This window comes from Artemia sp. Qi Xiang Cuo, chromosome 9 (genome assembly GCF_049724085.1).
Source record: "Artemia sp. Qi Xiang Cuo chromosome 9, ASM4972408v1, whole genome shotgun sequence".
Classification (NCBI taxonomy): domain Eukaryota; kingdom Metazoa; phylum Arthropoda; class Branchiopoda; order Anostraca; family Artemiidae; genus Artemia; species Artemia sp. Qi Xiang Cuo.
In genome coordinates this window covers 31,231,653-31,259,238 of record NC_142802.1, presented here as the reverse complement: position 1 = coordinate 31,259,238, position 27,586 = coordinate 31,231,653, and the positions used below count along the sequence as shown (strand labels likewise).

The window sequence follows — 27,586 nt, the reverse complement described above, 5'->3', positions numbered from 1 at the left end:
ATCTTGAAATAAATTGCTTTTGCGAATTAATAAACCAACTTTTGATTAATCAATTGACCAGTCAATCAAGGTGATTGCCAAAGCGTTTCTGTTAAAACATAAACATTTCCATGAAACTCAGCTCTTTCCAAAATTTGTGAATTTGGAAAACGAAGCTACCTGTAAAATACAACTATGAATTTATTAACGTTGCAATTATACTTTTTATTAATTAAATATTTGTCTGGCTCGTTCCCACGAAACTCTGTATCAAAAAGGTATCATTGTATTCCAGAAGTTAGTACATATCCAGGAGTTTATATAAATTTAGGTCACATTGAGAGCATAAATAGGGAATAAATAAAATTTTGGAGAATTTAATACCAATCCATGTCTGTTCTGTAGTCCGAATTAAACTCGCATTTAGAAGGTAAAGGGAGCACTATTCTTATTTGTGGTAGTTTCTGCTCGTTTTGAGTTTGACTTGATTATTTATTGGAATTTCTGTTCGTTTTAGGTTTCATTCGTTTATTGATGCTGACTTATGGTAGATTTGCGTTTTAAAAAATGATTTAACTTTACTTCTGCTCATCTTTGGTTTAATGTAGCTCTTTACTTTTCTTTGCAAAAACTTTTTAGTGGAAACTTTTAGCATTTTTTTTTTCGTTTTTAATAAACATAGTTTTTTTCATTGGTTAATAAAAGAGTTTGAAATCTTTTTGGTTTTTATCTATAAGAATCCAGATTTTGGTTTGCTATTAATATGTTGGACAAAATGTTTCTCCGATTTATAATAATAGTTTCACTTTAATGCTTTTGAGTTGAAGGATATAAGGCATAATATTCAAATTAATGGGTTGAAAACCTGCATAATTCCTGGGGTTCTATATGGCTCACGGAATTCTAACCCTCACCATGTTACAACCTTGAGTATACACAAATATTAATCGACTATCCTCTTCCACATGCCCTGAAAGTTTCAACTTGATTCCCTTCACATTTTCTAAGGTATCACAGATACACCTTTTTAATAACCTTGGATGCACATTTGCAATTTAATTTGGTTCAGTTTTAGAATCAACATGCCTGACGACTTTGACTTAATGCCCTTGGCCCTTCCTGGGATATTACAGATATGCCTTTTGGACAAAACTGGATGTATATATTTTTTTATTTTAGTTTAACATCCCATAGTCATACTATGAAGGTCCAATGTGATACTCTGAATTTTTCCTGGGATATTGCTAAGACATCTTTTTGACAATCTAGGTACACATAATTTATTCTGATTTAGTTTTACACCCCTTTAATTTTCCCTGAAAGTTTTAACTCCCATTCCTGGGACATCGCATCTGTACCATTTTGACAACCTAGATGCATTTGAACTCTTTTGATTTAGTTCAATGTCCGCAATTTAATTAAGTTGGATTATCTGTGACAATGAGTACCGAAAAACGTATATGTACTAATCTATAGCAAACCCAAAGTTGGTCAAGCCTTTGGAGTCGATTCCATATGACTTGTGAAACTTTAATGGGAATTTTCTTATCGTTTCTTTGTGTTCTTGGAAAAAAAAAATAAATGGATGGAGGGGGAAGAATATATGATAACATTTACAGACCATAAGCAAAACTTTGGTAGCTAGCATGGGAAGAAAAATTAGGGAAAAGAGTGGAGCTAAGCAACTATGACTTTGAAAGGCTGGTAAAATAACTGTTTAGGTACTCGTAGTTAAAATTCATAAAGGGGGGGGGATTGATTTATATGGCACGATCTGGTTTGTGAAACCACAAAAAAAACTGAACAATCACGTAAATTCCCAACTCTTTCTTAGAACACCTTTCTATGATTGGAGTGTTATTATAGTGACAGCAAATCCTTATATATATATATATATATATATATATATATATATATATATATATATATATATATATATATATATATATATATATATATATATATATATATATATATATATATATATATATATATATGCAAGTTTGATTGTAGTAAGTAGTAACAAGAGTTTAACAAGAGGTTGGAACCCTTAATAAACTTACCAAATACTTTATGGTTGCAAATTATCCAGCTGTTGGGTTCGTCTATTACATCAGTGTACACAGCTGGCTCAGATGAATTAGACAGCCAGTGCCTCTTTAAGGAAGAACTGTTGCTAAAATCTTGAATAAATGTCAGCGGTACATGCCAATAATAATCTTCTGCTCCTTCAAACTGAGCCGATATAAACCTTTTCTGAAATTAAAAAAAAACAACTTAGTGAGTCAACAGGTATTTAAGGCAAAATAAGGTTTCAAAACATCCAAATGCTTTATTGAAAATAACTTTTATTTTGGCACATGCTCGTCATAAGCCCCATTACTAATTGTCATAGTGTACCAATCAAGTTACTCTGCTGATTAGACGAATAATACCCCCAGTGACTATTGTTTCTATCTTGATAATAAAGCTTATCCACCTTGTTCGTTAAATATTGCAAACCCGGCTACAAGACATTTAATTTCTATATTGTATTCCGATAATTAATACAGTTAGATGCAAAGCAGCTCAACTGAAACAGCTCAACTTTGAAACTAATAAAAAGCTTTCAGAGGTAAAACAGAAGATCAATTTTAGGGTAGAGGGACTGATTTTGTTCAAAGATATTTGATGCTGCTTGACAATCGAGCAAATTTAAAGATTTTTATTAGTCAGTTCCAATAGTTAACTGCATCTGTATATTGTTATTTTTAATTCTTCTTATTTTTTTTCAGTAAACTTTCAAGGATTTTTGGAAGAAAATAAAAACCAAATAGTAAGAATTATCCAAGTAAAATACCAGGGAATCGTAGGTATCTTACAAAAATTTCAAAAATGGGTGGAAACTGTTAAGACAGAAACTTTGATGTCTATAGTTGCTATTATATACTCTTCCTCCATCAAAACCTATTCAAAGCCTCCCTGTTTACACCCTCCCAAGAAGTTCCAGTCTCCACTAAATCCTTCCTTAAGACCTCCTTTGAAATTGTCTTCACTTTGGGGTATATTTTTCCGCTCTCAGGAAAAGAAATTAAATACGAGTACAACCCATGTGACAGTCGCAAGGTTACGTGGCCAACAGATATCTATCCTGGTATTCTCATCCTATTAAAACTTTCCCTTGTAGCATACTCTATGTCAGAAAGTTGGTGCAGTTCTTCTCAAAGCGTTGGTAACGCTGGTCAACAGACATAGATGCTACAATTTTCCCAACCGACATTTTTGTTTACTTATTAACATAATTTTAATACGCAATTAACATAAATTTTTAGTGCTTCCGAAGAGACATCTATAAATTTTCTACCTAAGGCTTTGTAGCTTTTCTGGATAACCAGCAGGAAGGAAGTGGAGACACTGACACTAATGCATTGTAGGTTGAAAATAATCAGTGCCATGGTATAGAAATTAGTTTAGTATACCATTAATCCAAAATCTTAATTTTTTTGTGGATTCTCAACTTACTCTAGAAAAAAAAAACTACACATGAAAAATCAGAGTTTGTAAGATGTATTTATTTGTTTCTTCAACAAGAACCAATTTTCTGTTACTTTTCCCAAGCCAGGGTTACAATACCTGTACCATCGAGGTTCATAAGCATACGTCCAGAAAATATGCTACACAGAATTGAAACAGAATTTGAACACATTTTAAGTTTTCAAAGAGAAATAAAGAAGTTAGCCTTCAAAAGACAGATTAACATGAAATTTCCCCTTTTCTCTATAGCCATTAAATAGTATGTGATGAATTTTCCTTTTACTCAAGAAGAATCCATGCTTTTTACTCCAGAAGCATCGTTCGTATGCACACACGAAGCCATTATGCAAATATTCATTTGCAAAAGCAAGAAATATGCAAATCCACTCCATTAAACAGTTTTTCGGCCATAATTATCATTCATTCTGCCTGAAATTGGTTTGGAGTTCAGCATCGTTACGACGACGACGCATATTGATGTTAATCTTGATCCGTTATTTTTTTTTTCATTGTTTAAATAACTTGTCAAATAGCTCGTGGTAAAGAATCGTAAGTAATGCAGCTCCGGCCAACAGTAACCGAAACTATAAAAAAAGAATTTTGATAGAAATTAATACATCAAAGAATTAGTTTTTAATGCTGATTCAAACTATATAAACTAATTAAGTTTAATGTTACCCATAAAAAGCTACGAGCCTTTGAAAATTTGCTCAGTTTTCAAAAAACAGGGGATGCCATATCCCACTGGAGACGTTTTAGGCTCCTCTCTACAAAAATCTTCTAAAAATCGCAACATTCATACATCATCTCATACATCTAATCTGGGTCACATCGCGATATCTTGCAACCTCGAGACGGAACAAGTTTCTGTTTTGAGTGAATACCAGTTATCGGACTATTTTCCCATTTCATCTTCCATTATAATTCACACACCACCCCAGCATACACACCAAACTAATCCTCGAACACTTCCACTTTCGCGGGATTGGTCGAAATTAATAGTGAACTTTTCAAGTCTTCTTCGGATTTTATCCTAAATAAAATTCGAGTACCGTTTCATCGTCTACAGATTTCAGATAATTATTCGAAAAAAGAAACACGCCTTAGACTGGACATGTATTCTGCCGAAATATGCCATGCCTTTCGATTTTGCTGAGAGCCAAGCAGTTCCTCTCCGGAGAAATTGCAGAGTTATTATCCCGGGTTGGTCGCCAAATCCTGATGTAGTTAGATCATGGAAAAAAAAAATTGGTTCAATCTGTGGAAAGATTGCGATAAACCGTGATCTGGTATTGTGAATGATAAATCTCAGTACGAAAAGACAATTTTCGAAGGTTCTTGCTTTTCATCTGAAGATACTTGTCGATCGGAACTCTGCTAGAGCCAGATATGACCGTACACTACTTTTCAAATTTGTTTCCCAGTCACGTAACCACGCCCCCACTGTGCATCCCTCTGATATTCTTGACGATGAATGGTATGTTCACTTTAAATCAGAGTTTTCGTTTCCTGATCCCCATATTCAGGATCAGTATGATAAAAAATTAGATGCCTTTTTAGCTTCTTCGCAGAAAACACATTACACCGTGACAACTCGAGCAATTGAAAAAGTAACCCAGAAATTAAATTGGAAGTCTTCCAGCGGCTTTTATTGTGTGGGAGCTATGCATCTAAAGAACGGAAGCCCTCTTTTAACCCAACAACTCACACTTCTAATACACATGATATTCACTCAATGCGTTCTGCCCTCAACATTCTGTATCGGTGACCTTACTCCGATCCCTTAGAAGGGAAAAGCAGTACCCCAGTGTACCTCTTTTCGGCCAATTACCGTCGCAACCTCTCTTTGTAAGCTCTTCGAGCTTCTATTTAGGGAAGAACTTGAAGCAACTTGCTATACACCAATTTGGCTTCAAACGAGGAACAGGTTGTGCTAACGCTCTCACTGTAGTAGCAAACGCTCTTATTGATGTCGATTCTGCGGGAGAAAGTCTAGTTCTTGCTGGCCACGACGTAAGACGCCCATTTGACTCACTCATTCACTCTGCAATGTTTCTTAAAGCTGGTATGCGTGGAATGAACCCCGATATAATTCGTACACTTAGGGATATGTATACACGGGTATCCCTTCGACTGAAACTTCCATCAGATAAAAATTTGCCTCCGATTCCTAGGAAAAGTCTTATACCAGTCTTAAAGGACACTCAACAAGGTACAGTTCCTTCCCTAATTTCTTCAATAATTACGTCCTTGAGGCTCAAGACCAATGCCCCAGCTCTTTAATTTTGGCATCTACTAATCTGTCGTTTGTGTGCTACGCGGAAGATACTCTGAATCTCAGTCGTACGCTACAGCGAATTAGAGGATTTTTTGCTATCCTTCAAGATCCTCAAGGTTGGACTTCAGTTCAATTTGGCAAATTCCGAGATAGTTCTTTTCAACTGGAAGAGTCCTACACCCCCTTCAATAGCATTTTGGAACTCAACGGTTCAGCCTGCAGGGCATATAGTAGACTTTGGCCTCCCGATCGGGTCCTCTTTACGTGCCACTAGATCTCTTCTCGTCGAGCATCTTAACCGTCGAATTTCAGCATCTTACGCCTCTATTGTCACTTGCAAGTTCCGCTTCAATCGTCATCTCTTAGCTAGCCTGTTTAATGCAGTAGCCCTCCCCCATATATTGTACATCGCCCCATTTTGGAAAATATTTACAAAATCTGAAAAGTCGAAAATCTGTTCGCTGTTTTTCCATTTTGCAAAATATTTACTATGTCTATCATCTTGGCACAGTAATTCACCAATAGTTAAAAAGTACAAAATAGCACACCCAGAAATAACTATCTCTCGAGGTGTTGAAAAACACAATAGAAAAGTAGCTGGTCATGAACTAGGCCCACTTCTAGTGCAATAGCTTCGTCTGCTGTTGATTTTTTTTTTTTTTTATTATTCATGTATGAATATGTTGATGTTGAATGTGTGAATTAGCTTTTGCTTTGTTGGATTTTGTTCTTATTTTGCTCTTGGATTAGCTTCGTTTTGATTTTGTTCTTATTCTTATTTTATCGTTGATTTATTTATAATTGACCTTCTTATTTGATTTTTATTGGTTTTGTCGATATTTATCTCGTACTATTGTTTTGTTTTCTTTTTTTCTCATATTTTCCTCCGTCCTTTTCAAGTTTTTGTAGACGAGTTTTCATGCAATAAATAAACAAATAAAAATGCAGAATTGTACATTTTTTCCCAGAAGAAAGATCACGGATGCGTGTCTATTTTTTTTTTATGGGGGATCATATCAAACCAGTGGTTCAACAACATGGAGAGAGGGCTCATTCAAGCTGAAATTAAAATTTCTAGTTCTCTTTTTAAGTAACCAAAAAGATTGTGCCAAGTTAAAGGGGTATTTTTCTTCATTTTGAGGCACCAAGAATGATTTTGCCTCAAAGCGGACCAAGTTGCTTTTGATTGAAAATTTTGAGATAGCCAATCAATTCAAAAGTATCAAAAATCATTTATTGATCTTCCCAGTTATAGAAAAAGGGGCTAACATGCGCATTATCTCAATTCTAGATTTAGTTAAGCTGATTCATTTGATTCTTCATGAAACTATGTTCATTGATGTACAGTCTCACAATTATTTTGAAAGATGGACGGTGGTTCATAGTATGGGCGGGGAAAAAGCAGATGAAAAAAGTGCGTATTTCAATGCCCAATTGTCTTAGCTTCCATAGTCCTTCATGTAAATATATAACAATGTTAAGGGAGGTGGGGTGGGGTAGGAGTTAATCTGTCAGTACTTTCAGTTCATTTAAACTAGACCTCAATAAACGTGCTGCGGGGTGGCACCTCCGTTCTTATTACTGAAAAATCTTTCTGATATCTGTTTAACATTTAACTAAACTGATTTCTTCATATTTCCTAAAATTATACACAGTGATGTGTAAGTGCGCATACGGGAAGATGTTTTAAAGAGTGCATTTTAATGCCTAAATATCACAATTCTCATTTGGTTTCAGGAAGGGGAGGTGGTAGAAATTGATATCTTATCCCTCTTGATTCCCATGAATATTTATGGTTTACAACTTTATCATTGATGCTAGGGGGGGGGGGGATAATGATTGCCCTTTGATTGCGATAATATTTATTCATGTAGCATAAAATATTGCATGTAACTGCCTACGGGGACTGGCGTGTAAAAAGCGAGACATGACATCATGAGCCTCGCCAGGAGCACTTTTGTAGGTGTATGGGGGACTTTTACCAGGAACCTTGTTTTCAGCGACTTTATATGGTCATATTTCTCTTTTGTTATTTATATACAATGTTTCGATGCATTAAAATACAAGTGTCTATTGTACTGAAACATAAGTGAGCCCAATTTTAGAGGCCACGATGGCTTCAGCCGCGTAGAAAATCAAAACTCACGAAGAATTTCCGTTCATAGGAGCAGTGGTGACCCCTTTCTGTCAACCATAAACCCTATAATGAATATATTATTTTTATTCAATAAAACTTTTATATTCAGCAAAACTAGTATTCATCCAAGTTTTCGGTCAAACATTTTAATTCCGTCCAAAATATTAATTACAGCCCAACATTTCAAATTCTTAAGCATACAAACTGAAAAAGGTATACGCTACCAGCCAATTTACAATTATTGATGTATACGATTGATCAGTAAGGACCCGAGGATTTATGGGACTGATACCCTAGATCATATTAAACAGTTCGTGGTAACGAACCGTAATTAAGGAGTGACACGCCACAGTAGTAACCTAATCTCTAAAAAGTAGAATTTGGAAATCAGTAGATATATCAAAAGAATCGGCTTATTGTGTTTGACTTTCATTAAGTTAAGTATTACCCATCAAAAGCTACGAGCCTGAGAAAATTTGCTTGATTTTCAAAAAAAAGAGGAAACTCCCCTAAAAATCAAGGAATCTTAATAAAAATCACATAATCAGATTCAGAGTATCCAAAAATTTTATTGTAGAAGTTTCAAGGTTCCATCTGCAAAAAAAGGGATTTTGTGTTCTCACGGATCATTGTACTTTTGTAAAATCACGAATGTGTGTGTATTTGTTTGTTTTTTTTCCCGGGGGATCGCAACGAACCAATAGTGCTAGAATATCGGGAAATGGCTCGTTCTAGCCGAAATTAAAATTTCGAGGGCTTTTAAAGGACCGACAAGATTGGAGGGAAACTAGCCCTCTCTCTCACCCTTTTTTTCCTAAAAGTCGACCGATGAAAATTTTGAGATATCCTCTTTGTTCAGAAATGTTGAAAAGTCCAGAAACTATGACTTTTGGTATAACATGACCCCCCCCCCCCCGCCAGCCCCTGGGGAAATATCTATAAGTCACGAAATTTGTCCATTGTTTACGTATAACATTATTTCTTGGGAGCACACCGACATTTTTCGGGGAAGGGGGTGGATTTCCACGTGGGGAATTTTGCAATGGGAGGGAAGTTTCTGGGGGTTGAAATTTCCAGGAGCAATTTTTACACTTCGGGAATTTGCCAAAATTCCTATGCGATGTCTTTTTATTTGATTTACTATCTCTTTACCGACATAATTTTACATGTGGAGATGTTAAGGGGAATTATCCAGTGGTAAAACTTTTTTCGGGTTGGGATTGTCTAGAATGTCTTTCCGTAGGCGGGGATTTTCCACGGGAGAAATTCTCCATGGGGGAGTTTTGCACTGTATAAATTCTCCACAGGAAATTTTTCGCGGGAGCAACTTTCTACTAGAGGGATGAGGGAGGGGGGAGGGTATTTGCGAGAAAACTTTCCATGGAGGAGGGAATTTCTGGCATGATTTTGAAAACAAGCAGAAATGAAAGGGCTTTTCAAATGAAAGTGCGTTAAGAAGAAAATTCCACCTTAGCAAGTGAAAATTATTGTGAACGATAGCTCGTCCACAAGAAATTTTTCAGGGGAAACTTTCAGCTAGAATGGAATTGTCTGAAGGAATTTTTCTAGCGGGGGGATATTTTACGTTATAGGACCTTTCCATGGAGTTATTTTCAGGGGGGAGCCGGATTTCCCGGCATTATTTAAAAACGATCAGAAATTGAACAGAAAAACAAGTTTTTTCAACTGAAACTAAGGAGCAGCATCAAAACTTAAAACAAACACAAGTTATTACGATTATGAGTGGGGTTGTCCACTCACCAATACCTCGCTCCTTATGCTAATTTTTTTTTTAATTTAATCTTGGTTAGGCATGGGCATGATTTGAAAAATGATCAGAACTTAAATATAAAAAAAGGCTTATTTCAACTGAAAGCAAGGAGCAATTTTATAACTTAAAACGAACAGAAATGATTCTGAATATGAATCACTCTCGTCTGAACCACTGGCTCTTTACGCAATTTTTTTTCCTTATATTAAGGATAATTTCTTAAACCACATTGGCGTGACATAACATAAAGAAAGAAAAACGAGCAAAAATGGGGTTTTTAAAGGCCAAATGAAAACACTGGAAAAAAAAAACACAACACAGCGAATATCTTGAGAGGACAAACGCCTCTCTTCTTCAGCGCAAAACGAAAAAATATAATCAATGCGAGCGTTCAAAAACGAACCAACAAATAAAACTCGGAAAGTCAATGTGAATGTAAAATAAAAACGATGAAAAAAAAACAAAAAATTAAAAGATGAATAAAAATCAATAAAAGCCAAAAAATTGTAAGAACTAAAACCAAATACCTAACAACAATAAAGTGAGTCGTTCACCAATATCCGTGATTTGCAAATAAATTCAAAATTGAACCGCCATTGACGGATACTAGCGAAAAAACTGAGAAATAAAAGAAAAACATTCATTCACTTAAATCAAAACGAAACAGCAATGATTGAGTAGGAGAGCCATGTCATCTGACTGTTTATTTTAATGACTATATTTCTTATAGACATTCTTCGAGTCTTAAGGGGTTTTTTAATTGCCTAATGAAGTGACTGGGAAAGGGTTTCATGGTTTATATATGGGACTATGAAAGAGTCGGGTTCTTTTTTGAGAAAACCAAAATACAATTCATTTATTCTTAAATGACCTGAATCCCTGTTCAAAGCTAGACCTAAATGTTGGTATTTATAAATTTCAACAGCTTTTTTGTATTGCTGGACAATACCTTTGTCATGCAAAATTAGGCTAGCTTGATTAAACAAAATAGTATGGTCTGGGTTTTCAAAAATGTGCTCTGTAAGGGCAGAGTCAAAATTTTCTGTTTTTTTCCGCTTTTTAAGTGTATTATTAATTGAACTAGAGTGCTCAGTTAATCTATCCGTAAGTCGCTGATCAGTTCTTCCGATATACGAAAGACCACATGAGCAAGGAATTCTGTAGACACCGGAGTTTTCACCTATCGGGATAGGGTCTTTACCGTGTTAAATTTGGGAACTGATAGTTTTTCTGGGTCTATAGTAAGTGTAAATGTTATTTTTTCTTAGATTTTTTGAAATTTGGTCTGAAACCCCTTTAACGTACGGGAGCCCGAGATAAACAGAATTTTCCGTTTGATTTGTGTTTTCTGTGTAACTATCTGATAATCTTTTAATGCGTTTTGCAATTACAGAATTTATTAAACTAATTGGATAACCATTCCCAAATAAAATATTTCTAAGGTGGCCAAGCTCTGAATCCAAGAAGCGTGTTGAACAAACTTTCAATGCACTATCAACTAGAGAAGTGACGACTCCTCTTTTCACAGCAGGAGAATGATTAGAGGAATAATTTAAGTAACAGTCACTATGTGTGGGTTTTCTATAGACACCAAACTCGAAACATGAATCATTTTGGTGCACCAGAACATCTAAGAAAGGAAGACGCTTCTCTACATCTGATTCCTGAGTAAATTTAAGTATTGGATCCAAGGAGTTGAGCATGTGAAGAGAAGAACCCAGAAACTCGTCACCATGCTCCCATAAATAGAAAATATCATCTTTAAAACGAACCCAAAATTCAGTTTTACAAAAAAAATTGCAAAATAGCCCTTTTTTCAAGGTCTTCCATGAAGATATCAGCCTGTATTGGTGAAAGGGCCCATGGAAAGCCCATATTTCTGTCTGTAAAAAAATGACTCTATAATGGAAGTAAAAAGAAGTTCTGTTACAAACTTTTGTTTATTCATCTATTTAATTTTTGTTTTTTTCATTGTTTTTTTTTTCATATTCACATTGACTTTCCACGTTTTATTTGTTGGTTTGTTCTTCGGCACTTGCATTGATTATATTTTTTCGTTTCTCGCTGAAGAAGAGGGGCGTTTATCCACCTGGAATATTCGCTTTGTTGTGTTTTTTCAGTATCTTTCATTTGGCCTTTAAAAACCCCATTTTTGCTCGTTTTTCTTTCTTTATGTCCTTATGTTAAGAGAAAGACTGATGAAACAAAAAGGCCTTTGGTTTAGAATACGAAGATTTTTAAAGCACTAAAACCCTTTAGCGTAACTAGCCACAAGTTGATAAGAGAACAACCCCCCCCCCTCATGTACAGAATAATTTATTTGTGTTTCAAGTTTTCATGTGGCTCTTTACTTTCAGCGCGCCAGCCCCCCTGGCTGAATGACGGTGTCATATTTTGTTTTAATTTAAAAAACTTTTTCCACAGAATAAGTTTTCAAAGAAAAGTAAAGAAGTCTATTAAGCCAAAAAGGGGCAGAAATAAAGTCAAATAATCTTTCAGGCGTAAAACTACCACAAATCACTATCAACGATTAAATGAAACTCAAAATGAACAGAAATTATAATAAATAGCCGATTCAAACACAAAACGAGCAAAAATTAACATTACTAGGGCTAAAAACCCCCATACATTCTCAAGACCAGAACATAACTTAGGCTTTACTAAAAAAAAACAAAAAAAACAGCCCTACTGATGTTAATTTTTGCTCGTTTCGAGTTTGACTCGGCTATTTATTCTAATTTCTGTTGATTTTGAGTTTCATTTATTTATCTTGTTTATTTAACTTTTTTGTCTTTTTTAATTAATAAGTTACACGGATTGCCTCTTAGCAAGAAGAAACAGAAAACCAAAAAATTATATCGGTGCTTTTGCTTGAGTTTTGCAATGGGTGTTTGGTTGAGCCCCTGGTCATGTGACCATCTATAAGTTTATTTTTTTTTTAGTAAATACTTGAAGAATGATGATAAAACCACATTTTAAGTAATTTTCTTGTTCAGATTTTAAACAATTTTCTTGAATTTTCTTGTTCATTTTCCAATCATTTATGCCGTACCGTATGTAATAAAACTCATTAGTTTACCCCAAAAAAACTCTATCAATAATGTTTTTGTTTTTGTCTTAATTGATAAAATGATTTTATTTCGAAGCCAGAGCGACCAATCTCGTTCTTTGATATTTAGATTTTATTATCATTGTACTTGACTGACTCTTATTCGTGTACTGTCAAATTATTTTAAATTATAAGTGATAAATACCTTTTTTAGAATCAAATCTTAAGAATTCCACAGCAAACCATGCTCAAGCACAGAGACACAAAATGGCAAAACAAATACCAGCGTTATTGTACCAGACATATGTGAGTGATATTGTAAATTTAAAACCAACAAAATGTTTTTCTTTTCAATTTTATTTGTTGTCAGTTGTGGTGGGTCAATTGTTATCATAGTGGGCTATCAGTACCATTTATATTCCCTGACCTGACTTATTATGAATCGAGTCTCTTTATGTTTTAAATTTCCATGGAATATACTCTAAACATTTGACGAATACAGGTAAAACATACTTGCGTAACAGTAATATCCGTATTTTTTTCAGGATTTCTCTCAACCTTCACAACAGGGAAATTCTTTTGGAGACTCCATGTGTCCAATATATCCTTTACAGTTAGACCGTTTAGGTCTACAGAATATTTTATGGCTGTATCACCCAAAAATTCCCACAAATCATCAGCAGTAGCCGTATCATAAGTTCTGGAAAACCAAAAATATAATTTCAAAATTTTAGCTTAGAAAATGTGTCACAATAGAGGCAGTCTACAAACCGAAAACCAACCGAAATAGTTCTTTAAAAGAATTTGATTAAAGTAGGGTGTTATTAATCTGAATAAAAAAAAAAAAAAAAAAAAAAAAATATTACAAAAAAAATAGAGTCTTCGGATTGTAATAGGATTTCTAATAAACTCATATTCAACATAGAATGAACTTAAATAAAAAGAAATTCTTGAATGTTCCTGATGTACTTTATGTTGTAAAAAAAACTGAAAGCATCAAAAAATTGAAAGCATCCAAAAATATGGAAAAACCAAACGACAAGTTTCATAAGTATCATTCATATGTATAATACTTATCACAAGTCATAAGTATCATTGTTTAACGCTTAGAGCTGATAGAAGACCTATATCGAAGGTCTATTCTTGTACCGTATTCACTGTTGCAAGACTTACATAGACTGTAACAACTTCAAACTGGATTACTCCCTTCATGACTGCTTTCATCACAATCACTCCCCCGATAACTGCTACCATCAATAAACACACGAATGATGTTGATCATAACAAAATATATAAAAGATAATGAAGCAGATACCTGCTATTATATATATATAACATATAGCCTATATATATATATATATATATATATATATATATATATATATATATATATATATATATATATATATATATATATATATATATACATATATATATATATATATATATATATATATATATATATATATATATATATATATATATATATATATATATATATATATATATATATATATATATATATATATGTATATATATGTATATATATATATCTTTAAACAAGCAATAATTGCATATGTGTGTATTTTTTTATCGAAACCAGCTTCATATTTTTCGAGAAAGGTAACAAATATTGAATCATAACGTAAAGTTGTGTTTGCTGAACTTGTACGACTTTCACAAAATATGAACAAAACTTTATCACCTGTTATTTAGGTAGTTTGTCAAGCCCTCTTTAAGAACTTCCAGACCAAGGAAATCTTCCATCATGCGTAGGACAGAACCACCTATAATACAGAAGAAAATTTAACATAAAACTGAAACAAAGTATGTAAGAATTGTTTTCAACACATCGTAAACACATATATCGACATCCAGAGCACTGTATTTTGTTTGGATTCTCCCAAGTGTCTAACTTTCTTTTCTAGATGTTAATTTACAAGTTTTTCAAAGAAAAGTAAAAAGCTTCATTGAACCAAAAAAGAAAGTAATAAAGTAAAATAATGTTCCAAGCGTAAAACTACCACAAAACACCATCAACAAATACATGAAACCCAAAACAAACAGAAATTGCAACAAATAGCGGAAGCAAACTCAAACGAACAAAAATTAACATAAGCCCATGCCTTCTCAAGAACCCCATGCATAAACCCCATGCCCTCTCAAGACCAGAACATAATTTGCACTTTTACTAAAAAAAAGACCATGTATTGTCGGTTTAATATACATATACTGATATATATTCCTGAAAGCTTTAAAAAAAATTATTTATCAAAGTCAAAAAGTGAAAACAATTAAAATTTATTTTCTTTGCAGGAAAGTGTAAATTATGTTCTGGGCTTGAGAAGGTTTCGGGGTTGTCAGTCTTACTCATGTTAATTTTTGCTCGTTTTGAGTTTGACTTGGTTATTTATTGTAATTTCTGTTCGTTTCGGGTTTCATTAATTTATTGATGGTGATTTGTGGTAGTTTTACGCTTGGAAGATTATTTGACTTTATTTCTTTTCGTTTTTGGTTTAATGGAGCTCTTTACTTAAAAAAACTAGCTTTATGGAAAATTTTATTAAATTAATTTCTGTTTGTTTTTTATTGAACTAGTCATTTTCATTGAAAAAAAATGTTTTATATCTTTTCGGTTTTTTTCCTATAAGAATCCATTGCGTTGCTTGCTATTTGTATGTTGGAAATTTTTTTTTCAACTATTTCTAATCCTGACACAAATAGTATTGTTTAGTTTAAACTTATACCTCCTCAAGTTGACCAGAAAAATAAAATTTAATACCATTTCTTAAACCTTCTTCCTATGCTCTTTAATAACCTGGATACACTTACACTCTTTTGACTTTAATTTAAATTGTAAGAGCTGAAGTATTAATAGTAATAGTCCCGAAATTTCAACTTAATGCCCTCAGTCATTCGCGATATGTTTCTGAGGTCTCTTGCTTGCTACCATGCACGCAGTGCCTTTTGATTTAATTTTAAAGCAACATTTAGCTTTGAAGCATAATGGGTCAATTACATAATTGTGAGGGGTCGTCATACCCAATATCCCTAGAGACATAGTCACATGACCGTTCTACTCTTCTGAACAAAATGAGTGTCTCAAAATTTTGACTGAATGTGTTTGTAAAATGAATCAGCCTGGGTGGAGGGCTACTCACATTCCAATCTTTCTTGACTCTTAAAAAGGGCACTAGAACTTTCAGTTTCTAATCAGATTTGCTCCATAAAATATTTCAATGATATTTCTAGCTATTATAGAGCAGTGCTGTCTATGATATTACTTACATGTCCTTTTGAAAACCTGCATACGTATAACTTTTTCGTTTGATTCAAACTCACCCTAAACGGTCCCTAAGAGTTTCACCTTAATGCGCTCAGCGTCACTAGTTACAGAAACTGTAGCGGTAGTGTTATACGTATAGTGCCTTCAGGCTACTTCAAAATCCGCCACAACTTACCCTTAAAGGTCTAACTTCGTTGACAGCTAAATATTGCTTGACAGCCCCACTTTAGTACTCTTAGCTTGCGTAGTAGCAATAGTTGTAGTAACATTCGTAGCAGTATGCGCATAGCATCTTTGGTTTCTTCAACATCTTTTTCAATACATGCTGAAGTTTCAGATTAATACCATCAACCGTTCCTGAAGCCTTTTTGATACATCCTCTTAACACCCTATGTGGGCATAGTGTGTTTCAATTTCCATACAGTTTCAATATTTCCCAAATTATTTGCCTTAATACCCTTCGTTTTAGGTGCAGCAGTAGTATTAGTAGTAGTTGTAGAATTAGTGGTAAGTAGCCTTAGCTTTAGTGGCAGTAGTAGGAGTAAAAGTAGTAATAAGAGTAACATGAGTAGAATCAGTAGCATTAGGATGCAAATGTTTTTTTTGGCTAGTTTAACATCCTCCAAAACATGCCTTGCTAGTTTCAGCTTCACACACACCAAACTGTTCCTAAGATATGGCTGTTACGCCCTTTTGATAAACTGCGTACAGACGGCGTATTGTTATTCATTTCACCCCCCCCCCTCGAAATTCCTTGAAAACTTCACCTGCATGCCCTTAGGCATAGTTGTAATAGTAGTCGTATTAATAGTAATGCTGCTAGTAGCATTAATAGTAATAGCGGTAGTCTTAGTAGCAGCAATAGTATTAACGTATTGCCTTTTGGTCTGTTGAACAACCCTCTTGTCAAGTCCTGGAAGTTTCAACTTAATACAATAAGCCATTGCTATGACATGGCTGATATGTTCTTTTGATAACCTGTATGTTCATATACTTCTTGAAATTTTCATCTCAATGCTCTTGGCTTTACAAGTATTTACAATACAATTAGTAGTTGAAGTTGTAGTATCCACAGTAAATGTTGCAGTGATAGCAGTATTAGTAGTAACGTGCACATATTGCCTTTTGGTCAGATAATCTTCCCCTTTAAGTATTGTCTGAAACATAACTTCGCTCTGAAACGAAACTTAAGATTCGCTCTTTTGACAATGTACATGCTCATACTGTCTTTTATTTTTTTTTTTTAATTTCCCTCAATAGTGTAAATAGATTAGTGTGGTAGTCGTAAAAGTAGTGGTAGCAGTAGTAGTGCTGGTAGTTTTAGTAGTAGTGGTAGCATACAAATGTTGCCTTTTGATCATCTTCCTTATTATTTCCTGAAAGTCCCAAATTAATATACTCAGTCATTCCTGATATACGATCTTTTTACAATACGAATTCACATACCGTGTATTGATTTTGTTCAACTCTCCCCTCAACATTCTTTGAAATGCCCTTCGTCTTTTTTGACATTAACGTTCAAATATGCATTCCTGCATATAATCCGCTAAAAGCGGATTATATTTGTCAACAGACGTCATTTGGAAGATGGCGAAATAAATTCTTCCTCTAAGTTTTGAAAATTATCGAGATTAAGTTTCAAAATGGAAATATTTTTCGAATCTTGTAAATACGGCTTTCTCCCCCCTTCCTCTTTAGAAAAAACGGGTTTGTGTGTGCTTTTTCAATCACTTTTAATTAATGTTTTAAAAATCCCAATTGTGAAAAACAATGAGGAAATTTAGCTTGGTTTTAAACCGGCCTTTTCTTGTCTAAAAAACGATTTTTAACGATATATGCTATGAATGCCATTTCCCTAAGTCTTTTTTCAATCCAAAGGATAATGCTGATATACAGTACAGACCAATCAAACTGTAAGTAAGGAGCGACCCGGCTCAATTGTAACCGAGACTCTAAAAAACGAAGTTTTGATATCAGTAGATGCATCAAAGAATCATATTTTCATGCTAATTTCAAATATATAAATTTCATTAAGTTTAGTCTTACCCATCAAAAGTTACACGCCTGAGAAAATTTGGCTTATTTTTGAAAAAAGGGGGAAACGCCGCCTAAACGTCATAGAACCTTAATGAGAATCACACCATCAGATTCATCGTATCAGAGAACTCTACTACAGAAGTTTCAAAATCCTATCTGCAAAAATTTGGAATTTTGTATTTTTGTCATAAGAAAGTTCAGGGATGCGTGTTTATTTGTTTTTTTTTCTTTTTCCCAAGGGTGATCGTATCGAACCAGTTGATCGTATTGTATCGTATCGAACCCCCTCCCACGCTCATTTTTCCCAAAGTCACCAGATCAAAAATTTGAGATAGCCTTTTTGTTCACCATGGATGAGATACTTGGGACATGTCCTACATATGGACTAACATAGACTCCCAAGATTCGCTTTACACTGGCGACCACGGGGAACTCGTAGCCGAGGAATACCCAGAAATACAATGTGCCGGACCTACCAGAGGGATCTAAGCAACTTTCATACCTCCGTTTTACCACAATGGGAAGAAATCACTGCTGCAACAAACCTGAGGGAAGATTGGCAGCTCCTTCTTGATGCCCTGGGTGCCTCAGGAGGCACAGGGGGAACTAAGGTCTAAGTTAAGGAATGTGTTTGTGCGTGACTTGCTTGACATTCAATTGCAACCATCCAGTTTCTCACGGGTTTGATGACAAGCTTGTTTAAGCGCTGATACACCTTTGAAAGTTGTTTGAGATGAAGAAAGAACAAAAAATCTGCAAAAAGCAGCGTCTTCAGTAAGAGAATAAGATAGCCAGCTGAAAGGAGCCATCCAGCTCAACTAAAATTTCATCTTTATTTTCTTAGATACTGGAAAAGCGTAGGACATATGTTCAGAGTCCAGGGCGATGTAGCAGATAAAGTTTAGTCGTTCTATCAAGTTTTGAGGATTTGCTTAAAAAAGGACCTATATCGTTTGGAACCGACAAAGAAAACTTTGTAGGTTTGTGCTGTAAAGTGTGTGTATAAGCATTTATTGGATTGGACGTATAGGGTTTAGAGGTGCTAGCAACTATTTGAGTATCTTGCAAGCAAACAGAAGCAGATGAACTACCAGAAGATGACTACCTAACGTTAGCATCAGAAATACCCATCCTAGCCCGCTTGGGTGCGAAAAAAAAAGTAATTTCACAATTCTTCTTCATTTATAAATAGCTCTTCACTTCACAAAATCGCAACGAAACTGACTGAACAGCCAATTCAATCTTGTACCTTTTTTCTCGTATGAATAGTTTGATGCATAATTACATTGTTGGTTCTACAACCCATGAACTATAGAATGCAATAGCTTAGTGATTATCAAGATTCCTGTTACCAACGTATTTTTATTTATGTACTTTTTTAAAGACCAATTAAGATTTGGAGAATTTTTTATGGGGGGGGGGAGGTAAAACCAAGTACCCAGAATATGTCTAGTTTTCTCAATAAGAAAAATACACCACTTGTAGATTTCTGTAAAGTACAGTATAAAGAGCAAGAGACCCAGTGTGTGGTGGCCCTTTAATATACAAAGTAATGTGTTTCATGCTTGAAGGTACCCAGAATGTTTGGATGTTGAAATAATACTTCCAATTTCTTTAATGAGGAAAAGATATTTTTAGAATTTTTAGATCTTTTAGATTTAACCATCCAATTTTTAGATATTTTATAATAATATTTTTTTTTGTCTGCAATTGAGAATAATTTTAATGCCCTTATCCGAGAACAGGGAAAAGTATGCCACCAGGCATGTGCACTGTTTTGTGACATTTATTTATGTATGTGTTATAAATAGAATATTCTTCTCTACTCTTCTACTCGTGAGGTGCACAGTCACCCCAAATTCAAATGTACGTTTGCTCGGAATCCCTCTAAATTTTAATGATTATTGACTGGGAATAATCACACCTAGAGAATGTAAAACACATCTTGAACAGTAAATTGAAAGATAATACTTTTTTTCATAATCTTTTCATAATCAATATCATAATCTTTTTTTTTTCATAGAAAAAAAAAATAATGAGCAAATTTTGATAGCATCTTTAGCTTACAATTGTGTATGCTTAACCTCGTGTGAAAAGTTTATGGAAGAAAATGATAAATTTTTTTCATAATACGTTGTATATGTGTTAATACGAAAAAAAAATTAATTTTTTTAGAACAGTTTACGCTATACGTGGAACTATTTCTTAGTCTTAGATTTAAGCTAAAACAGGGGTTATTCCTAGTGGTAATACTGTTTTAACTAAGCATCAAGAATTTTGTCGCCTTGAACAATTAGACAAAACTTGGAAAATTGTGCATACGAGGTGTGCTTGCGCCTTTCCAAAAAATGCTCACTTACTTTTTTCGTATGCAATTGGGTCGAAAAGCTCATTGATTTCATCTGGATTATTTGCTGGCATAATCATTGGATGAGAACTGTTAAGACCATCAAGTTGCATCACGTAATGAATGGCATCATTTAAGTACTGCTGTTCCATCTTCATGTCTGGTTCAACCTTAAAATGAATTTCATATTTCTTGAAAGGGATTTGCTTGTGAATCTCTGTTAAGTTAATTTAACACTTCTTAATTTGATCCCTGTTGAAGATTGAATATTTTTGGGTAAATATTTTTGGGAAGATAAAATATTAATTTTGTCTAGTTCTTACCAAAGATTAATTAAAAAAAACTTTTTCCACAAAATAAGTTTTTCAAAAAATAGTGAAGAACCCGATTAAACCAAAAATGAACAAAATACAGTACATAATCTTCCAAGCATACAACTACCACAAATCAGTATCAATAAATAAATGAAACCCAAAACAAATAGAAGTTAAAATAAATAACAGAGTCAAACTCAAAACGAGCAGAAATTAATATCTGTTGGGTTCTAAACCTATACTTTCTAAAAACTAGAACACAACTAATAATTTACTGAAAAAAATTCAAAGGAATCTGCCGAAAATATTCGCTTTTTCAATTTAATATATATGTACTGAAGTTTATTCCTATGAATGTTAATTAATTTTTGATTTCCTAAAGTTATTCAAGTGAAAACATTTAAAAGAATTTTTTTTTCAGTAAAGTACAAATTATATAACAAGTACCAGTAAAGTTACTTTAAACTACGTTGAAAAAACTGGTTATATGAAAATTTTGATTGGATGTGTTTGGGGAAATGGTGGGCGTGAGAGAGGGTTACTTGCCCTCCAATCACTTTTGAATATTAAAAAGGGCACTAGCACTTTGAATTTCCAATCGAATGAGCCCTTTTTTAAGTTCATACAGCAACACTTTCTATAAAAAACTTGTAGACCCCCAGGCAGTAACTTACAACCCCTGCCCTGAGGGCTGTGGGGGGAGTGTCCTCCTCAAAGACATAATTTCCATATCTTTCAACTACGTTCAACAAATTTTCTATCTAAAAATTTTGATTGGATGTGTTTGGGGAAATGGTGGGCTTGGAATGAGAGTTAGTTGCCTTCCAATCACTTTCGGCTATCAAAAAGGGCACAAGTCCTTTCAATGTTCAATCGAATGAGCCCTTTTCGAAGTTTCTACGACAACTGTCTTCGATACGAAATGCCCTGGTCTAAAGGATAAAAAAAAATACATTCTGCCAACATCGTTCTTTTTTTAGGCAGCGCTATTGCCCTGTCTATGACCATAAGAGTCAGAAGACAACACGAAGAACCTGTGTTCAAAATATATTCTATAGAGATATTGAATGGAATTATATTTCAGAAATTTTCAGCTTTTACCAACGCATAGTTCGCTTCTTATGATAGCTATAAATGATATTTATTTTAACAAATCGTTAAATATATAAACTTTTTCTTATCCAAGGAAACCATGAATCAATTTTATGCCCCGTTGTGAAGTATATTTGGTTTTGACAAGATGGGCCATCAGAACCTGCCAATATACTTTCTAATACTTTTTTTTCAATTTTATTCCATTATTTAGACAACATATGTCAATGTTAAATCTATTTTATTCAATGAAGGAAATTATACTTTTCCTTGCAAGTTTAGGAATGCTGTTCGATTCTTAGGAATTTTGTCGAAAAGAGCACGTATCTGAGAAAGAGTAGTCCGAGGTTGTTCATTTTTCTTTGAAAAAGTAGCCTACACTACACTTCCCTTTTAGTATATCTTCAATAGCCCGAGTAGAGCCACCTGTGTACCTCTTACTCACTGGAATTGCTTGCACCCATTAAATAAAGTTAAAGCTTAATAGCTGCAGATGTCTAATACGTCAGAAGTTTATAGAATAAACTCACCCTGTCTACTCCTTTAAACTCGAGATACGTTGCAAATCCTTCATTGAGCCAAAGCAAATCCCACCAATCTGTTGTTACTAAATTGCCGAACCACTGATGTGCCAGCTCGTGAGCTATAACAACGGCAACTCGTTGTTTGTTTTGGGCTGATGATACACCTGGCTGATACAAAACAGCTGTTTCCCTAAAAGACAAAATAGAATTTAAGTCATTTTCCTTCAAGGGGTGCCAATCAATGGGAAATTGGAAAGATCCGATGAAATTTGTACATACTCATGTCCAATTTATGGGTGATTTTCCTAAATTTTACATATCATTTCAATACCGTCTGAAAGGAAGTGCAGAACTCGAGTTCTGGAATGTCTCCACAAAAAAATTGGAAAATGAGATGGTTCTTCTAGTAAAGTATAAGGACCAGAAAATGCTAAGGCAATTTTTATCATACCTAAACTAAATGTAAGCAGAGATCGAACTTTTGTTAAGGGACTGCCAGACATTTAAACTTCGTGCTCTTTACATTAAAATTTAACTTGTAATTTAAAAAAAAACAGTAGAAATTTTTAAACATGGGCTCTTTGTCATAATACTTTTAGAATAGTTTTTTTTTGCTTGAAATATAGTTTTTTGTAAGACTGTAAAGGACAATATTTCAAATTCTCTAAAAAAAAATGAGAAATGAGATCTACAAGATATGTAAGTAGTTATTTAGTTAAAATAAAATGGGAAAATTACCAACCTGCTATTGCATACATGCTAATAAATTTTCACGGAAGTTTAGTCTAACCTGAGTAAATGAAATCAGAATAAAGAAAACATCAGGAGAACCATAAAAAGAGATTATAGTAGAATATCTTAGAAAGAAAATTTATGCTTAACTAAGTGAATTAATCCGAAAATTTTATTAATGACGGTGCTTATTCAATAAAATCTAATGCCAAAAGGTATCCTATTTGAGTATCTATGTCTAAATGACTAATAGCTTTTAGACCTGAATATTGGTTTTAAATGTCTTTTGTGTTATTTTCTCTCTCTCTCCCTATTTCTCACTCTTTCTCTTACTCTCTACACCTCTTTCTCCCTCTTTTGATAGAGATAACTCTATCGTTCTTTATTTTTGAATAATAATAATTATTATTATTTGTTGGAAAACCCGTCATACAAAAAAAGGAAAAGACGGAGCAATACACAAAAAAAGAGAAAAAATAAGAAATACACATAAGCATACCAGTGAAAATAAACTTAGTGACGAACGCTGGAGCTAAGATCTAAATCAGCTCTTAGAACAAATTACAAAGACGAGAAAGAAAAACTCGATTATACACTGCACTGAAGGTACGTGACACGTTTTTGTTTTTAAACTCCCAAGTACTGAACAAACATAAGCAATTTGAGCATCGTTGCATCAGTGAAAAGGTTAACAGGTGAAACCCGTGATCCTCACCTAAAAATCCTGAAAGAGGACGACACTTACGTAACAGCTACTGAGGTTAATGGTTTTTTTTTACTGGTATTTGCACCACTTACCCGAGTTTCTTACAAAAGGAACTAGCTGCAGTCCTTGACACTAGTCTACCTTGTGAACAACGGCCGTCAGTTGAGCCCCATCAAGTGTGCACAGAACTACTGAAGCTCAAACCTCGTAGCTCCTAATTTCCTGGAGAAATCCTAGTGCATCTACTTCGTGAATTTGCGCCCTTCCTTGCTACCCCTCTCGCTAGTATCATCAACCTTTGCATAGCACTCCGCAAATTTCCTAACCCCTGGAATAAATACTAAATCAAAGTGATCCCTAAGAAATCCCCGCCCAGATCAAGCGATGACTTAAGGCCTATCTCGCTGACTCCCTGCATGGCCAAGGTAACAGACACCTTCGTTGCAAGACTGTTGATTAGTGATATAGAACCAAATATAGACCCTTTCCAGTACGGATGCCTCAGCGGCTCCAACACGTCAGTGTACTTAGTGTGTCTGTATGACGAAATTCTATCGTGGCTCGAGAAAGGGAAAAGCTTCGTAGACTTGGCCCTCGCTGATAACAGAAAAGCCTTCGATCTAATCATACACATTATCGCTCTCAATAACCTAAGTAAAATGGGTGCCAAAAGTGACTTGCTGCGTATAGTCGCTGATTTTCTTTCCCAGCGGGAGCAGTTCGTTTTCTCTCTTAGCGAAGACAATTCAAATTCTGCATTTCTCCCAATCACTTGCGGTGCCCTTCAGGGCACTAAACTAGCCAGAATTATTTTCCTCGCAGTGACTAACTTTATCCTGCGTACTTTTAAGGACAGATATAAATTCGTTGATGATCTTCATTCTTACTCAAATACCTACTAGAAGGCCAATCAGCGATCCTACTTTTTGATCCTAGTCTACCCACGGTTTTTCAGAATGAATGCGAGCAAGCTGGCCTTACCCTCAATGAGCAGAAATGCAAGGTGTTGCGTTTCAACCCTCTTAAATCGGACTTTCAGGAGCCCCCCTGCCTTGTTTAAAACAGTTGGCAATGAGAAAATTCTGGGGGTAATTTTCTCCGTTGACTGCAAGTCCAACAACCACGCAAGTGACCCTGTGCGAAAAGGGTATGCAGCGCTGCAGTCACTGACTATCATGAAGCAGTATGGGTTCAGTGTGAATTCCATGAAGCTTGCCTTCAAGACTTATATCCTACCCATCATTTAATATGTGTGCCCAGTTTGGCGCCCTAGTGTACAGTTGAGTGCTAGGATGTGTCAAGATATCGAAGCTATCCAAATACGGGCTTGTAAGATTATGCTGGGTTAGGCTTTCACTACTTATGACAATGCGCTTAAGGTTCTTCGCCTCGAGTCGTTTTTTAAGCGCCCTCAGAGACTTATTTGCCTGTTCGGCAATTTCCTGCTCTGTAGCAGCAAACACAGGACGATCCTATCCCCGCTAGCCCCCGTTACGTCCCATACCCGGAGACAATACAAGCTCAACCCAGTGACTTGCCGTACGACTCGCTACCAGCATTCCTTTGTCCCCTTTTTTACAGACATGGTCAACAAATCCTAAGAAAAGTAATACGGTTTTATTCATTTTTTGTTGTCGTATTTGTTATTTAACTTTGTCGTATTTGTATAAACCCTCGGTATTAGTGCTTTTAGCGCTAAAAAGAATAAGGTTAATAAAATATGTCTATGTCTAAGCAGCAATTGGTAAAATAAAACTTAACCCAAATAATCATCTGTGAATTAATAATATACAGTAGATAATCATATCAACTAGTCTAAATATAACAAGAAACGGTAAAACAATTAAACGCAACTTTCGTCCGCTGGTCTTGAATTCAGATCACTCTCAGGATTCAGGAACAGGATGATCCCCTCTCGCTGTATAGCCCAGGGGACGTCAGTAGCTATCTAATCTTCACTTTTCATTCTTCAAGCACGTAAGTCTTTTCTTTATGAACTGCTTCCAAATTTCCATAATTTTTCCACTTTTCTTCCAAAACTAAATTACAAGACGTGCATTCACACAATATTCTTCTTCACTTTCTAATTCATCGATTAATAAATTTAGGCTTGACTGCCTTCACTTAAATCTAAAAAATTCCACTATTTCTAGCACCAAATCTCTTTTTTCTCTCATAATTGAACATGCACTCAAAGATAACATTTACAGCTGCATTAGGGGTTTGATCTATTTTCAAAATCACTATTAACTTGGCAAACTATTGATATGTCACTGCGATTCAGTTTTCCCAATTTCAGCTCTTCTACTAAATTGCACAGCTTGTCAATCTTTTCACTCAGTAGTCAGTGGTAAACTCTTGAATATTTAACATGCCAGGGGTTGTCAACATCCCAATCACTAATTTTGTTTGCTGTACATTGTTGCAATTCTGCTGCAGTTTTACTTATTACCCTTTTGACTCTCTCTCATAACTTTATTTTTTAAAATAATAAAAAACTTTAGCGTAAAGAGCGAAGCGTTGAGGAGGGGACAGCCCCTTTCATATACGGAATAATTTCTGTTCGTTTTAAGTTTTAATGTCGCTCCTTACTTTCAGTTTAAAAAACTTGTTTTTTTTATTTAATTCGTTACAAAAGAAGCATATGATAACCTATCTTTGTGTTCAATGTGAGCAATTAATAGTTGTCGCGTGTGCATTGTCGACGGACCAATGGGAAGACCAAGGTAGGTGGTATGATCTACTGGCTTAATACTACTATTTCCAAGAGGAATATCCACAGGCGACACTTGCTTCAAGTTGAAGAATGCAACTTCGGAATTTTCAGCATTGAACTGAAGACCTAGCTTAAAATATGCCTATCAACTACTTCCTATTTTTCCTGATACATTACTGAGACTTTGATTCTAATTTAGATTATTCTATTGGAACTGAGTGACCTTGTAAGATTAACTTAACTACTATGGACGCTTACAACCACTATTTATCAATTTGTGTAACAGAAGAGCTATCACAAAACTTAAGCGGGACTAATATTTATAGTATTCTTATTCCATCTGCGCAAGAAATTTGTATAAATTCGGATTGAAATAAATTTCAGTTATAATCGAAACAAAAAAGCCTTAGCATACCAAATGTATCTCTTATGAAAGAATCTTTAGGTTAAAAAATAAATACCTGTATGTTATTAATCCCCAATTTTCCATAGCTCCTGCTCCGAAGTCTGGAATGGCAATCATATCCTGCTTTGGAAGAGGATAAGGGATTTGGAAAAACTCCTCAAAGTACTCCAAAACTGTGGAAGTTATATTTGTAGCATATGTTGTTTGCTCTTCAGCACCAGGTCGCGACCAAACAGCCACCTCTGTCTCACCTACAATGAAATGTAAATTAAAGTAGTTTTATTTGTTCTAGTAGCAAGCAATAATATATGTTTCAATTATAAATTGAGCCTATTTAATACTTTTTAAAAGTTAAGCAACCTGGGGTTACTTGAAAGTAAATTGAAGAGACAAAAGCTACATAGCTTTTATTTATATGTTATTTTTATTATTTTGTTATGATTATTATTACAAAATGCTTGGTGTGAGATTGTTTGTAATTTGTTTGAGTGCTTTTTGGCTCAAGCACTTTTTTTGGCTTGAAAGTAATTTAGTTTTTATATTTTTTGTTTGTTATAAGGTGAAATTGACATTGAACTGTAAAATATTTTACAAACTATGTTAGTAAATTTATTGTTTCAAATGACAAATTGTCAAACAAATGACAGAAAAAAATTGTCAGAGGTATTGTAGTTTCAGCAACATATCTTGCATGAAATA

The 27,586-nt window shown here is 34.5% G+C and overlaps 1 protein-coding gene across 2 annotated transcripts in view; it reads right to left on the bottom strand.

Annotated features, from left to right (window-relative positions):
- Window positions 1–27,586, bottom strand: part of LOC148948564 (aminopeptidase N-like) — a 142,352-nt gene that overhangs the window by 47,903 nt on the left and 66,863 nt on the right. For both annotated transcript variants that reach the window (XM_089094464.1, XM_089094463.1), the window contains exons 7-12: window positions 26,943–27,138; window positions 22,334–22,517; window positions 20,411–20,567; window positions 14,433–14,514; window positions 13,241–13,427; window positions 2,043–2,235 (exon numbers count right to left, since the gene is read on the bottom strand). In XM_089094464.1, the coding sequence (XP_088950590.1) occupies window positions 2,043–2,235; window positions 13,241–13,427; window positions 14,433–14,514; window positions 20,411–20,567; window positions 22,334–22,517; window positions 26,943–27,138 (999 nt within the window). The remainder of the gene's footprint in view (window positions 1–2,042; window positions 2,236–13,240; window positions 13,428–14,432; window positions 14,515–20,410; window positions 20,568–22,333; window positions 22,518–26,942; window positions 27,139–27,586) is intronic.